The sequence below is a fragment of the Sorex fumeus genome, unplaced genomic scaffold (genome assembly GCF_029834395.1).
Source record: "Sorex fumeus unplaced genomic scaffold, SorFum_2.1 ptg000035l, whole genome shotgun sequence".
In the NCBI taxonomy this organism is placed as follows: Eukaryota; Metazoa; Chordata; class Mammalia; order Eulipotyphla; family Soricidae; genus Sorex; species Sorex fumeus.
Genome location: NW_026606092.1, coordinates 36,595,516 through 36,612,447, shown reverse-complemented (window position 1 = coordinate 36,612,447; position 16,932 = coordinate 36,595,516). Strand labels below are relative to the sequence as shown.

The 16,932-nt window shown below is 36.0% G+C and overlaps 1 protein-coding gene across 2 annotated transcripts in view; it reads right to left on the bottom strand.

The window, feature by feature from the left end:
* Positions 1-4,444: 4,444 nt before the first annotated feature.
* The window catches only part of DPP10 (dipeptidyl peptidase like 10), a 671,828-nt gene continuing 659,340 nt past the window's right edge, over positions 4,445-16,932 (bottom strand). For both annotated transcript variants that reach the window (XM_056117572.1, XM_056117573.1), the window contains exons 22-26: positions 12,752-12,851; positions 12,403-12,461; positions 12,212-12,284; positions 7,150-7,223; positions 4,445-6,602 (exon numbers count right to left, since the gene is read on the bottom strand). In XM_056117572.1, the coding sequence (XP_055973547.1) occupies positions 6,468-6,602; positions 7,150-7,223; positions 12,212-12,284; positions 12,403-12,461; positions 12,752-12,851 (441 nt within the window). In that variant the 3' untranslated portion in view covers positions 4,445-6,467. The remainder of the gene's footprint in view (positions 6,603-7,149; positions 7,224-12,211; positions 12,285-12,402; positions 12,462-12,751; positions 12,852-16,932) is intronic.

The following is a 16,932-nucleotide window of genomic DNA, read 5'->3' as shown; positions in this document are numbered from 1 at the left end:
TAGTCTTGAACGCATACATCCTTGCTTTGTTTCTTTACTTAGAGGGGACATTTTAATTTTTCACTGCTGAGTTTTATTTTAGTCATTAGTTTGTCATATGCAGGCTTTATTATGTTGAGATACATCCTTTTGTGTTCAATTTACTGCATTTCATCATATGTGGAGGTAGAATTTTGTCAAGTGTCTTTTCAGCATTTGTTTTATAGATTTTTTGCAACTTCTTTCTTTCTCCTCTCTCTCTCTCTCACTCTTTCCTCTGCCTTTTTCTGTCTTTTTCTTCTTTTCCATTCTCTTATCCATCCTGGAGGTGCTAAGGAATTACTCCTGACTCTTCTGAGGTGTCACTCCTGGCAATTCCGGGAATCAAATTGGAATAAGAAAAGTTTAAGGCAAGTTAAATCAAGTTACTCTGGCATGACTTTTATGCTTCTTTTTGGAGGAGAACCTCATAGCCAGCAGTGATCAGAGCTTTCTCCTGTTCTTATGCTCACATATAACTCCTGGAATTGCTTGGGGAACTAGAGATCAAATGTGATAAGCTACAGAAAAAGCAAGCACATTGACCCTTACATAATCACGGCTTATGTTTCTTGTTGATGTTCTGAATTATGTCGATTTGATTTGCAAGAGTAGAAGCATCCTTACAAGCATAAGGTGAGTTCCACTGAGTTATGATGAGTAATTTGCTTGAAGTGCTGTTGGATCTTGTCTTTTGAGATTTTTTTTTTGAGAGCTTTTTTTTTTTGAGATTTTTTTTTTGAGAATCTTTACACATATGTTCATCAAAGTCACTGGTCTATGGTTGTGAGTGTGTATGTTTATGTGTGTGTGTATTTGTGGTGAGTTAGGATCAGTAGGTCAATTATTGAGCAGTTTTATTATACATAAATATGTATCTTCTTATAAGAAATACATTATTTATTTTACTTAAAATGATGCTGTAGCACTACACTGTAGTACTGTCCTCTCATTGTTCATCAACTTGATCGAGCGGGCACCAGTAACGTCTCACAACAAACTGAAACTTGTTACTGTTTTTGGCATATCGAATATGTCATGGGGAGGTTGCCAGGCTTTGCCGTGTGGGTGAGATACTCCCAGTAACTTGCTGGGCTCTGCAAGAGGGGCAGAGGAATCAAATCCAGGTCGGTTGTGTGCAAGGCAGAAGCCTTACTCGCTGTGCTATCGCTCCAGCCCCCCAAAATGATGGTAATTTCTACAAATGAAGAATACAAAATAATATGCATTCCTCCTGCTATTCATAATTAGGATGGAGCAGTAATTGTAAGAAAGTATCAAGAATTTTCTACAAACTAAAATTGAGAGTGTGAGAGGAAGTTGCACACTGATCAGTTGGTCTCAGAAAAACAGTGGGCTCTAGATCCTGTTTGACTTGGATCATATAGGTACTGTAAATGAGTGATGAAGTATTTATTCAAAGGAATGGATCTAATAGAACAGAAAAGGCAATAATCGGGTCTTTATGAATGAATCAATGAAATCAAAACATGGTGTTATTTAATGTAAATGATTCAGCTATGACATCTGAACTAAAAGCATGCATTTTCATTAGATGTGCTAACTAACATAGATTGTGTAAAAAAATCAGTGTCCCATTACTGTATTTAATAGTCAGATTAATTAGTTGTTGGTCCATAATAAGCAGAACATAATGTTGAGCTATTGAATGATTTAAAGCTTTGAAGTTAAAAATTTCTATTTATCCGGGTAAAATACTTTATAACTTATTCTCCCTAAAGGTTCAAAATCTAATTAAACCATGCATATCATTAAAAGCCACATATGCTATCCTAAAAAGATATATAGTTGGAGTGTAATCATAATTATACCTACTAAAAGTGGATGTGAAATGGGGAGGTTGTGTTATCTGCATTTCCTTGTCAAGACCTTTTCTTTTCCCATTGGAATACCCGTATATAATCCATCAATCATGAAAATTAATGGTGTGACTAGCAATACAGGCCATATGGAGATAATCAAGGCATCATAAATCGTGTTATAGCAAATAAAGCCTATAAAAGTGGGACTACTAGCACAGCAATCAAATTTCAAAACCTCCTTTAAGCACTACAGAATGTGATGAAGAGCAGAGGTGAAGGAAAAAAAAATGTCAGCTAGGGAACAATGTACTAACTATTAGAAACAGAGGGCAGACCAGATGTTTGGTGTCTTCTGGGAAGAAAAGTGAGACACCTTCAAATGCCAACACTCAGATATCACTATTCAATTCCTTAAGTTATTGCTCTAGCTAAAATGCTAGAAGCATAACTCAAGGTTCTTATCACCTTTGCCATTATAAGCTGGGACATACTGGACATCTATCATCTAATCTATTGGTTTTGGGCTTCACCTAAGAGTGCTCAGGGTCTACTCCAGGCTCTGCACTTGGGGACTAGTTTTGCCAAGGTCTGGGGGACCATAAGGGCTGTCATGGATCAATCCCAGGTCAGTCAGGTGCAAGGCAAACATCTTGTCCACTGTAGTAACTTTAGCCCTAGATAACTATTTTATTTCCATTCTTCTGCTATTCTTGTTGCATTCTCAGTAAAGAAACTCTAGACTTCCATACAGAGCCTTGCAAATGACTCCTTGACAAAGGTATTTGCGAATACTTAATACTGCTGTAGAAAATTATCTTACTGGATTGAAACAAAATCGACAGTCTTTCCCTATCAATTTTTGATTATTACCATGAATTGGTATATTGACTGGGTTAGCCTCACAGAATAAATAGCAGTGAAATTGGAGAAATGAGTAGGTGAAAGGAGAAATGAAATTTGAATGCCTCATTAATCGGTTCTATTGCCTTCAGAAGGTCCCAAATTAATCGTTCCTGTGATGCAAGTAAATAAAGGAATTCTTGGGATTTAAACTGTGCTTCTCAAACTTTTCTGTGTATCCAAACTTTTTTGTGCTCCACAAACTTCTGTGTATCTCAAACTTAACTCTTGGATCTTAAGATTCAAATTCTAATTTGAGAGGGACAAAAAGTCATTGAGTCTGTATTTCTAGAAATAAAAAAATAAAAAACATGAACCAAACAAACAGGGGGAAGTAAAAGGGGGGGGCTGGAGCCATTGTACAGCAGGTAGGGGGTTTGCCTTGCATGTGGCTGACCCCAGTTCAATTCCCAGCATCCCATATGATCCCCTGAGCACCGCCAGAAGTAATTTCTGAATGCAAAGCCAGGAGTAAGCCCTGTGTATCACTCACTGAGTGTGACCCAAAAAGCAAAACCAAAAACAGAAAGACAATCAACTCTTGGGTAATGCTTAAGCTGCGGACACTGAATCAAAACTATTTAAATCATTGTTAAGTTTGTATTCAGTTACTTGGAGTCAAATGCATATAAAATGCTAATACATAAACAGGGACCTGAATGTTGAATTTATTTTACGTGTATCTATTTGTATGTATGGTAAACAGTAGGAATTCACAGCTATAAAATTCACAGATAAGATGATGACATGAGTGCTCTTTGAAGTCATCTGTGTTAGTGGTGTATACGTGAAGAGTCTTTTGTTCTAGCAGCTAGTCAACTTTAGTATCAAAGAATATCCAGAACAGAAAGTGAGATTTAGAGTGCAGCTGGGAGTCAGGTTTTATTTATGCAATGCTGGTTGCTGCAGGATGTGATCAGAGCATGTGAGGAAGGACAAAATAATTTTTCATACATGATTCTTTTTCGAAGCTGTGTACTTTCAATGATCCTTGAGAATAGAGAGTAACTCAGTCTCCGGTACATCAGTTTCAAGTTTCCCACTTGAGGCTACTAGGTTAAGGAATTCTCTGTACAGTACAGACCAATGTTTAAATCAATTCATTCTAATAGACCAACATCTGCAAGACCCTCAGTGGTCATTTCTATAAAGTATTGAATCAAAATGACTCATTCTCAGCAGAAGTGGAGATTCATATTTTGAGGAGCGCCCTCTCTTCTTAGTTTGTCAGGGAAATAAAAGGTTCAGCAGTCAGTCTCCTTGGTCTTTAAGTACTGAGTTGGAGACCTCATTGAAAACAATTTTAGAGGAAAAAATAATAACTTCTTTTTTGAAAGAGTTTCAAAGGTAATGTGTTTGTCTCTGGGTAATTGATTATTTTAAATTTAAAGGGATATATGAATAGTATGTTATAAATAAGGGCAATCAAATAAGGGAGAATTCAGTTTTATGATTCTTTTAGCAACTGGTGTTTTTGAATTTTGAACATTCCTTGTCCCTATAAATATCCAATTATTTAAAGCCAGAGATACAAGGAGAGGAAAACATTCCACCTCCTACTAAATAGTCGTCTTCATTTTAGACATAGATAGCCTTTAAGGTGAAAGTGGGTTCCAGACAAATGTTTTAACATTAGAAATTGTATTAAATTAATTGGAAAATAGATAAACATTGATAATAGTAATAAAACAAGAGAAGTGAAGAACAGTAAAAGGTAAATACTTTTTAAATGTTACTTAAATAGACATTCAATAAAACCACATCTTTCAAGACAACATAATTAATTGCATAATAGAAAATTCTAGAATTTGCAATTTAAAATGTTGATTAAAAAGCTTCAGTTGAACTTCAAATCACAATAAAAGGAAATTTCCATCTTAATAAAATAGGCAAACTTTCCTTTTAAACATTACAACTCATTTTTGTAAAAATGTGTTTGCCATTCTTGAAAAAGACCTGAAATTGGTCTTTCAAAAAAGAGAGCCTTTCCCTATTTTAAATTGAATCCAGTGTAGTAAAGACAATATTTCAAAGCATTCAGAAGAGAAGTGGAATACTCGAAAAACGATTTATGTTTTTTTTCAAATTCCCAGATTTTTAGATTGATTCTTTCACAAAAAAATGGGGTTACTAAGCAATTCTGTGACATTTTAAAATTTCCTCCTGGTGTTCTGAAGGCTTGATCATTCAGTCTGTCTTAAGAAATTTTTTCAAACCACAAAATCTTAGTACACTTCCTAGATTTATCTGAGTTCCTAAGCCTAGTTACAGACCTTTAAACATTTTTTAGAATATCCCTCAGGCAGAGTGAGAAGATACTCTTTAACTTTAGTCGCCAACATTAATATTCTCATTACTTAAATTTGACTTTATATAGTCAAGATCATTTCACACTCTCGGTTACTTACTACTGCAAGTCAGCACAGCACAGGAATTAATGCATTTTGTGCCTTTGACTCAAATTAAATAGCAAACACTGCTGTTTGTGGCCTTTTCGGCCAATGAATAAAAAATATTTCATTTCTAATTCTCACCAGAAGGATTTAAATTAAACAGTAACCGATGAATTGAGTGGGTATGGAATACTAAATAGGGACTGACAAGTGAAATAATGCAGCTCTTCACTTTTACAATGAAAATGAGAATTGATTCTGCATCTAGAGATAGAAGTAAAAGGACAAGGGTTTTTAAAAAAGCCTTCTTCACCAAAAGAGCAAAATAGCACTCAGTGGCATTGCATTGTTAACAAAATTTCTTTATCAGAAACTATAATTTAATATTTAAGTATCTAATTTACATGTGACAAGATTCATATTCAAAAAATTAAATTGCAACTAGAAAACTATTAACCACTAAAAACAATACCAACACAACCCAAACATTTATAAGAAAGCAACAGCTAGAATTTGAATTGGAAAATAATGTTTCATCATATTTGGCTCATTAAACAAAGCATCCATTACAGCCTGCACAAAAGCGCATTTCTTCTAATTCATCAAAAGTTTATCCTTTGTAGCTTGAATAACAGGTAAAGTTAGATCGATTGACTCTGTACGCACGTATGTCTATACATACTGTGAGACATACAGTCGAGTATTGATTTAAGACTATTGTATCTACCGATAACAGGCTGAACTTTGGAAGGTGCTGAAGTCCATATTTCTACATGACCTTGACCCATTTAATAATGTCTTTTTATAAACAGAAATTACATAAAATAATCTGATTTTTATTAACTAATATTTTCTTAAGCATAATAGTAAACAATGAAGGAATTGCACTTATTGTAAAGGTACAGTAAAGTGTTAGATTGCAGCTCAGCCATCAAAGATCAGGGATTGTAGTATTGATAAGTTGTGCATTATATGCAAAGATCATGGTGTTCATCAAAATTAAAATGAAGCAACTTGTTACAGAACAAATAGGGGGATAACAGAAGAAAACATGCACTACTGCTACTTTAATGCAAAACTAATTTCTCCCAGGAACCAACCCTTGACCTTCCTTACACACACACACACACAAAAACCAGGTTCTGCACCCTTAGCAAAACAGTAGACTCGGACTTCTGTATTCAAATTCTAGTTCATTGTCTCTGAGTGTGCTGTTCTAATGTCATCTCCTTAAGCTGCCTTTGAAATTCTGGATCATCTACAATATGACAGTCTCTTGGCTACGTTTCATTGAGCCTTGATATCCCCTTCAGTTTTATATAAATAGGGTCCGTTATTCATCTTCTTCTGGCTCCTGTGGTAACACGGGTATTTCTTCTTTTAAACAATCACTGAAGAATCTGAGGATTGTGCTGTAGAGATGATACTTGCTTTTCTCAGATATGTTATGGCCTTCATCTGGGTAGATCTACAGGAGGGAGGAAAAGTATTTGAAATTACTAATGCATTTCTGTCTCAAAATTCTATTTATGAATCCTTCCTCAAGCTAACTGTTCCTTGACAGTACTGATTCTATTGAGCCATCTAGCATAGGAACCAGTGTAAATCCTTATTAATAACTACATGAAGTTGAACACTGATGAAAAATTTATCCCCACTCTTTACTATAATACTATTTTCTCAAGAATCCTTTTGCTACTTATTATTATGAGTAATGAAAGTGAGGAAAGACAAAGTTTCCCTTTAAATGTCAAATTTACAATTTTAACATAATTTATTATTAGTGGTATGAAAAAATCTAGGAAAAATAAACCTTTAAAGCTGTATATAAATTTACTCGTAAAGCATAACCTCATATTTTCAGCATAACTAGATAAAAGAACACAGTTTTTAGAATCTAAAAACTTTGGGAAAATAGTACTAGAAGGAGTGGAGGAGTAGTTTTAAACTGCGTTCTGTATCTTACAAGTAACATCATCAAGACAGCAAACACATTTACTGAAAAGATGACTTACCTGCATAGTATAATTCACTCCAGCTTTGATTAGGTGTTTGATTAATTCTGCTGAGTGCTGAAAATGAACTTTTGCTGCAAGAAATTAAATCATTATATTAGAAAAAAAAGATCACTTCGAACCAGAACTTATTTATAATTTAAAACAGAGATTACATATTTTGCTTTACATGAATTGTGTAGCAAAAATACATGCTTAGCTTTAACTAGGAACCTGGTAGAAATGATGACAATAATACTTTGCCACATTATAAAGAAATAAATTTAAACAGAGCAACAAATAACAAGGTTTACTTACTGTACAGGCATTTATACTTTTATTGGGTATCATTTATTATGCCTAATTGTTCACAAAGTTTATGTAATTATAACAATTTTAATACAGCAAACTGATTTACTCTGATCATGACTAGACTCAAATATTGGAATTATCTTTCGTTTTATTTTTTACTATTTAGGGGAAACACCTGATAGTTTTTATGGGTAACTCCCAGCTCTGTGCTCAGGGGTCACTTCTGGTGGTGCTCAGGGAATGTGAGATGCTGGGAATTAATTTGGGCCTCCTGTATTCAAAGTGAGACAGGCAGGTAGATAAGATGGGCTCCCATGGCCGTGGCACTTCTGGAAAATCATAAAACCAATCGCTCCAAGGTTGCGAAAGCCCACCTTGTGAATATGGGAACTAAGACCTGCTAAGAGCATTATCTGGGCAGACCTAGAAAAGTCTAGAGCCTCACGCAAAGAGAAGCTCCAGCAGGAACAAAGACAGGAAAGAAATTTTAAAGATCACCAACTGCTCCCAACTCTACACTTTTGGCATTACTCCTCACAAAGAACTCTTACCTAAATTGGAAGCTGCACAAGGGGTAGTCTGCGAGAAACCCTATAAAAACCCAACTTAAACAAAGGAAGCGAGTGCAAATGCTGCCCAAGCCCATGTGCTACAGAAGCAAAAGAGTTGACTGCATCTCCCTCTTGAGATGTGTACTTTCATGCTTTGATATCAAAAGCAGAGACACTTTGGAGAATCCTGCCTTCTCTCTTGAGTACAATATTCTCTCTTCCCAGCCCCCCACCTCTTTCTTTCTCCTTTCCTCATGTTCTTAAAAAATCCTCCATCTCTGTCTCTTTCTGTCTCTTTCTCTTTCTTTCTGTCTCTTTCTGTCTCTGTCTCTCTGACTCTCTGTCTCAGTCTCTTTCTTTTTCTCCTCCTCTCTCTGTCTCTCTCTATCTCTCTGTCTCTGTCTCTGTCTTTCTCTCTCTCTCTCTTTCTCTCTGTCTGTCTGCCTCTCTCACTTCACTGCTCATCTCCTACTGAAGTTCTTTTTCGAAAGGAAGGTAAAGGAGCCAAGAGGCCTAGTACTGGCTTTCTTTTCCTGTAAAGAGCAATTCCTCACTCCAGCCCGAGTCCTCAGGTCCCTGAGAAAGCAGGTGTTAGGGATTAACTAACATGCCAAGCAGAGCAGACAGAACAAGTGGTTTTCAGGTACGTTTACGGATGCTTAGTGTGGCTGGTGGGACTTGAGGTCTGTGCCATGCAGGGGCTCACTGCAGACTTTAGTAGTCCTACATTTCCCAGCTGGCCCCACCATGACAGTGGTGGATCTTCAGAAAGCAGCAGATCCCCTTCTCCAAGCTCCCTCTCTCTCCTCTCTGCTTCACATAAGTCACCCCTGGGAACCCACCAACATCGACAGCATGTATTTAGCTATTGGCTTTGGCCTCCTCTCTTTTATTTTGAATTAAAAGAGTACCCCAAACTTGGAAAATAGAATATTTGTCTCCTTATTCCATGGCTAAATATTGTGCATGGTCGTGGTTCCACCTGTCTCTAGAATCTTTCTGCCTGAACCTAATTTCCATATCCAAGGCAAGCCCCTTAGATCTAGTAGATAGCAGCACTGACTCAAATCAGCTATGAAAATTTGGACAAAAAAACTCAGATCTCCACACGGCACTTTGCTTAGATGTTCCCTGGATTTTTATTCCTAAACAATGCAGATCTTGAAACTTCTGCAACTATCTATTAATCTATTTTTAAAGCAATTTTTGTTTTTGTTTTGTTTTGGGACTATAGGGCTGTGCTCAGGACTTTTGTCTTGGTGTTCAGGAATCACTCCTGGTGGTGCCCTGGAGACCCCATGTGGTGCCAGAGAGAAAACCATGTCCCATACTTTACCTGTTCTTCTTTTCCTTCCCTAATCTGACATTTTTAAACTATTTTTGGAAATCGATTTGGACAGCCTTCTTAATATTTTACTGCTGTACTGATTATCTATGCTGTATGGTAAACAGCCCGCACGGCAGAGCCTGGCAAGCTCCCCGTGACGTATTCGATATGCCAGACACAGTAACAACAAAGTCTCTAATGGAGACGTTACTGGGCCCGCTCGAGCAAATCGACGATCAACGGGAGGGCCTTTTACTTTACTGTATGGTAAACAGCAAAAGGACTCACCAGGTTTTGTTTGCTGTTTTTGTTAGTTTTGTTTCGTGGAGTGTTTGGAGTCACACCCTGTGATACTCAGCATGGAAGTGAAAGTAGGACCCTCCCCCAACCCCCCCCCACACACACACACCAATGAGGGAAGAAATGGCCCAATTTGGGATTCTCAGCTGACCAGCTTCTCAGTTCAGTGCAAGAGCCTGAGGCCGCTCCTCTGGCCCGCAGTCTTGGGGATACTCGGGATTCTTGGTGGTGCTCATGATCATTATGGTCACTATAGAAAGGCTTGGGGACCTCATGAACCCTGAGATGCTTGGAGACCACGCATACATGCTATGCATGTATCCTAACTGCTGTACTATTTGATACCTGACCTAAAGATTTGAATGTTAAGGTCTGTTTATTCCATGCTGGTAGCACCTTGCATGCTCAGCTCTGCCATACCTGAGGACATCCAGTGTTTGGGGTTGATCAGTTTTAGCCAAAACTAAAAAGGCAAATGCATGAGTGAATTTGTATGTGTTCAGTTTTCTAGTTCAATCTGTTGATATTTGTCACTTGTCCCCTTCTAAAGTTAACTAAGGGTGCTAGAGGTATATATGATTTACTATTTAAACTGATTTGCTGGTAATATATGAAGGTTGTACTAATTTAGGTAGTGCTAGAGCGTAATTAGTATAATCCAGCAGACCCATGTTGGTGATATCTGTGCAGAGAAAACTTGCATGTGTTTTTCTGTATGCATGTTCTCTGAAGTGATCAGTATCGAACTTCTACTTGCTTTTTGTCAAGTGGGTGAAGAAACAGCTGAATGAGTGAATCAGATAGGATTTTTATTTTCCATAAGAACTGTAAAGTATTGACAGAGACATTTGAAGAGCAATAGTCTCTTTTAGGGTCATAATTAAATATGAAATATTTGTAGTTGGAAGAAAATTTATTCCCACCAGTTAGCTTTTAGAACACAAGTGAATAAGTGACTGAATGCCAAATTCTAATTCCATTTCTACAAACCAGTTGTTGTATGAATTGGGCACATCATATAATTTTTTAAAATTTTCCCAAGCTACTACTACTACTAATAAATAATACCTTGTCCACAGTATCTTTGTGACAAACTATTTGATATTCATAGTTGGAGAGACAGAACAGGGGCTAAGGTACTTGCTTTCATGTGGCTGACCCAGTTGACCCTGTGATGTTCAGATGAACATCTTAGGCAGAAGATGAACACAGGCTCCCCAAATGTAAATCATGCATTCAATTTATGAAGCTATGTCTCTGTATTTCTCCATATAATACTCTTCTAAAGCAAACAACACTGGAACTTGGGATGGGAAGAGAGCTAAGTCTTTCTTTTGCGGAAAGTATTCACGTACATTATTTGAAATTGACTTAAGAACAATTTTTGTCTTCACCCCTTTCTTATTTAAATAAGTGTGTTAATATTGATCTGAGCTTTAAGTTAGTCATTCCCTTACTTAAAGATCAAGCTTATATAATCTTTACTACAAGAAATGTTTAGTGATATTCTTTGTAAATTTAGGTTTTAAAAAAAGGCAGGACATAGTGGAACAACAAAAACAAGTTTCAGATTTCAGAAATATTGATTCAAGGTTCTTAAAACTCCTTTGCTCACTTGCCTGGTGGCCTTGGAAAAATCAATTTTCTCCTTGAAATTGATTTTTCTCATCTATGAATGGAGCTATAAATACTCAACCCTCTGTTGTAAAGTATTACATAGAAAAATAAAAAATAAATTCTTTGAGTACTAAGTGCTTCAAGTGAATATAAAATGATGTTATTTATTACAAGTTATATCATTCACATCAACGCCAACGTTTAAAGTGATAAGAAAAAAAGTAGGAGTTGATATAAAAGTATTTTTCTGGGGTTTTTTGTTTTGATTTTATTCAGGCAAGTAACCACATCAGAATTCAACTCAGTACTGTTCCTTTTTGCTCCTCTGCTGTTTTTCATGGATTTCCATTTGAGATGTTTGAATATTACTGCTAGAGGTAGTTGTTAACCATAAGCAGGTTTTTAAATTCTGACTATATAAAATGAAATAGAAACAAAATCAGCCTCTCTATTACAATAAGCACATGCCATGAAGCATATGTGGCACAAATAGAGACCATTTCTCCTAATAAAAAAGCTTCATGGGCAGAGAATTTCATCGCTTCCTCTCTTCCTCTGCTCTTAGCCTCACTTCTATAATTTCTCATACTCACCCTCTATGCCACTTTCCTATGATTTCTTTTTCAGAAAGTTCAAAGGGCCCACATAGGGAAATTTTTTGGTATATGCCTTTGTTCCAAGGAAGAATTCCCCAATCTGGGGTTTGAGATAGCTAGTAAAGTATTTGCTTTGCATTCAGCTGAACTGAGCTTGATCCCCAGAACCAAATAGGGACCAACAGCAGGGCTGGAAATGATCCTTGTGCAAAGAGCCAGGAACAATCCTTCAGCACTACTGAGTGCGGCTCATAAAACAAAAGCAAACAAAAAACAAAACAAAACAACAAAATAAAAACAAACAAAAAGCAAAAAAAAAAACACAACAAAATAAAAACAAAAAGAACCCACCAATTAATGGTAGTAGATATAATACTTACCATCAGCGGTACCATGAATTATTAATATGTTTTCTTCTTTTAAGCCATGGATGTTATGTAACACACTTGATGCCTATAGGGAAACACAAATATCAGAATTTACCTATATGTATCAGATTTACCTATATTTGCCTTTTCTCAATTTTTAGAACAGAAGTACTTTTCTTTCTTGGTTAGTCAAAAATAATTACCTGATAAGTGCTTTCTTCTTTAGATGGCATACCAAGGTATTTTTCAGAGAAAGCTGATGCTGTGAAATAAGAGAAAGAGAGAGAGAGAGAGAGAGAGAGAGAGAGAGAGAGAGAGAGAGAGATATTTAAAAATAAACTAAAACCATTTGACGAAAGCACTGCATTGTTTAATTTCTATGTTTCACATATAGTTGTCATGCTCCAGTAAAACTGATTGAATCAGGGAGGTAATAAACAACTGAAAATATCAGAAAACATGATAAATGAGCTCAATTGAGGTCTGCTGCATTGTGATTTTCTTTTCTAAAATCAATATGCTATATTAGGTTAGTCTGAAGAAAATACTCACCATACAATTTCAAGTCTATGATAGGAGCTATCACAGATCCACATTTAAATAACTTCTCATCTGATTTTAAGATCATTGAAGCAATATATCCACCATATCCCTGGTAAAATAAAAGAGCTAAACTAATTATTACTGAAATTTTTTTAGATTTAGATTACGATTTAATATTATACACAAAATAATGCCTCAAAACATTCCAGACTTCAAAAAAGTTAATTTGTACTCATATACTTGTATAGATACATTTTAAAATAGTTCTTATATTCTATTTTAATAATTTTAGATAAAATACAATATTCTATATTACCAGGTGTTACATACATATTTTGATTTCGCCCTATACTAGAAATATATCCAAATAATTAAAAGTGAGAGAAATGGAGTACTTACATATTCTTTTAAGCAATTTTGTATCTGTATTGCACACATATCTGTATTGCACACATCTACCTATAAAACTATGTATATACCTGTTTATTTACCTGCCTACCTACTCACTTATATATAGCATCACTAATAGAGAATTTATATTAAATATCCCACAGTTAAATATGAGAATAAAGTAGGAAATAATTAATTATGTTGCTGGTTAGATTAATTTAATTATTGTTGAAATCTAAAATTTTATTATCCTCTTTTAATGTGTTAGAACTAATTCAATTGAAAATTCTTAAAAAAAAAAGACCAAGTTGCAAGTTGTCATATTTTCTACTGTGACTTGTAGTAAATATAGAGACATTCCAGGGGAGGTTTTAGTCATCACCATGATGCTGTACTGTGCCAAGGCAGTGACCTACTGAGTTACCCATTCATGTCAGAAATTAGTTTTTAGCTGTAGTAAAGGTAATATTTTTCATGTTATTTGACATCAGAACACACTGGGAGTTGTTCAAAGTAGTAATAAGCAGGATTTAACTAAAAAAATTCTAATGAAACCGCCTCACTATGAGGTATAATTTTAAATAGTTAGAGATGATTCTATCGTGGCACACTGGTGTAGAATTTATAGGAGAGCCCGGCAAGCTACCGAGAGTATTCGATATGCCAGACACAGTAACAACAAAGTCTCCAATGGAGACGTTACTGGGCCCGCTCGAGCAAATCGACGATCAATGGGAGGGCCTTTACCTTTACCTTACCTTACTAATTTTTGGCGTGTGAATGACACATATTTGCTTAAGTATATTTAGTACATTATTTTCAAACTTACACATGGAATATGTAAGTTCGATGATTTGCCTTACTTAAAGATCAAGTATTCAAGAACGCATTTAGACAAGACTGAACAGTCAGGAATAACTATGTGAAGAGTACCCCGAAAAATGCCACATTGACATGCTGACAATTTTGTTAGTGAACACTTAAAAAACAGTGGATAGTGAGCGCATTTTTTGGATATTCCATTATCTGCTTAAAGACAAATTCTCCAAAAAAATCAATTGTTCTAAATCCCTCCTCACGAGCTTGATCAATCAAAACAGATCAACTGTTTCACAGTTGAGGCAACCCACTTAAATGAACCTTTTACAAACTGTGAGGATTTCCGTCTATTCCTCTGGGATGAACACTCAATTTCAGAATCTCTGTTTGGAGGTTCAGTAGTGACACAGCTATGAAAATTCTTGTGTAACGTACTCATTGTTCCCAAACACAACCCAGGATGCAGGAAGCAAACATGCTACCCTCTAGATATATAAGCCATAAATCTTTTAGGCAAACTCATTCGAGAGATACGTCCCTGCTCTCCTCCTTCTGCGTTTTCTCAGTAGGTTTCCATTGCACACCTGGATGTACACTGTTGATCATGCTGCTAGCTTACAACAACTCTGTAAAATACATATCAATAGGATACGTGTAGCATCTAGCATACAAGAAGACCCTATCTCAGTCCTGACTCACAGGCCCAAGTTACATTCCCTAGCATAAATCATGATGTTGGCTTCCTAAGGTGTGTGTTGTGTGTGTGTGTGTGTGAGTGTGTGTGTGTGTGTCCCTGGTATGGCAGCAGGGTGGGGTGTGGGGAAATACATCAACAAAGGAGTATATAAACCCAAACAAATAAAAATCACAAGAATTCTAGAGAAAGATTACTTTATTATCCCTTCTTTGGAAGTATCCTATGTTCATAAAAAATGATTTCTTATGATGATAATTCCCGCAATAAACAATTTCAAAAACCCTCACACTCTCTAGCTGTATCAAAAACCCGACAAGGTCATTCATATTTCTTAAATATTCATTTAAACTACTTAAAAAGGTAGCATCTCTCTCCTGAGATGGTACTTTAATGTGAATTAAGTAAACTCAGAGTTACTTATTTTTCACTGGGTATCTCCCAGGTATACAAGAGATATACATGTCAATTCATTTATTTCATCTTATGTTAAACTGCATAATTAAAATTAATACACAGTTAATGACATGGAAAGATAAAGGGAAAGTTATTTTTCTTCCCATGTATGTCAAGGATGTGTTTGGATATTTATTAACCAGAAATGTTAGCAAAGAATCTTCAGGAGTTAGGAATAGAGGCAATTGAAATTATCCATTGTAGAATTAATCTATGGAGGTGTCAGAAAAATAATGCAGGAGATAAGGCACTTGCATGGCAGACCACAGACCTTATTTGGATTCCTGACACCACAAATGGTTCCATGAGCACTAAAAGCGTCAGAAATACTCCTGAGCACAGACAAGTCTGGACCAAACTTCACCAACTCTCCACCCCCTTCACAAAAGTTGAGACAACAAAAAGCATCTTTATTCAGTTTCATTAAATAGAAGAGGAATCACCTTATGTCAGCATAATTTGAAAATAAGGGATTTAGAGGTATTAGCAATATAAAAATAAAAATGGAAGGGAGAGGAAAGGACTATTTTTTTGTTTGTTTGTTTGTTTGTTTTTAACTTTTTTTCAGATCGTAACGGAGATATCCAATAGACCAAGAAAGATCCAGAAAAAGCATCTGGAAGGAGAATACAGTTTGTAAGGTCTTGCTGTGCTGGGTTCAATCCCCAGCATTACACAAAGTTCCTTGACTATAACCAAGTGTGAATTCTGGCTATAGTCAGGTTACAGCTCAGGAGTAAACCCTGAGCACTTCTTGTGGGCTCAGGGAGACAGAAGAGATGCTGGGGATCAAATCCGATCTTCCTGTGCGAAGCAGTCACCTACCCTCTGCACTATTGTTCTGGCCATGAAAACGAAGAGGTTTATATAAATGTATCTTTTTTAATGGGTAACTTCTATTTCGATTATAGTTACCTCTGTATCTGTTCCGTTTGTTAATATTTTAATAAACTTACAATTTATTTACATGATCATATTTCAGTTTTGGGGCCTGATATTTCTTAAAATAATCAGTTCAAAATTATCTTTATATAAAATAGATTTATTCTATAATTTCCTATTCTGCTTCCTAATCATAAGAATGAAGAGACATGATGAGTTACATGTGTAAATGAATAAATAAATATTATAGAGTAGAAGTATGGATCATTGTTATAAGAGGGAGATTTTTCAGTTTACTGTTTCTAATATGTGTCATGCATATAAAAGAAGGGTGTTATATAGTGAAGAATCTTCAAATATCCCCATGGTGCAAAATTATCTCCATAGTAAAAAAAAAGTCAATTTTAACCTAAGATATATATATATATTTATGCATATATGCCTGTGTATATATAGATGTGGATGCATATGTATGTATATATATTACTCACGGGGCTGGAGCGATAGCACAGCGGCAGGGCATTTGCCTTGCACACAGCCGGCTGGGCTGAGCTGGGTTTGGTTGCTCCATCCCTCTCAGAGAGCCCGGCAAGCTACCGAGAGTATCTCGCCCGCGCGGCAAACCCTGGCAAGCTACCCGTGATGTATTCGATATGCCAAACACAGTAACAACAAGTCTCACAATGGAAACGTTACTGGGCCCGCTTGAGCAAATTGATGAACAACGGGAAGACAGTACAGTGATATTACACACATTTCTTTCTTCATTTCAATTCTGCAGTGACCACATTTTGCCCTAATCACGATTTAGTTTTCTCTAATAATAATAATATGAATAACAATTACTGTCACTGTCACTGTCCTCCCGTTGTTCATCAGTTTGCTCGAGAGGGCCCAGTAACATCTCCATTGTGAGACTTGTTACTGTGTTTGACATACCGAAATAATC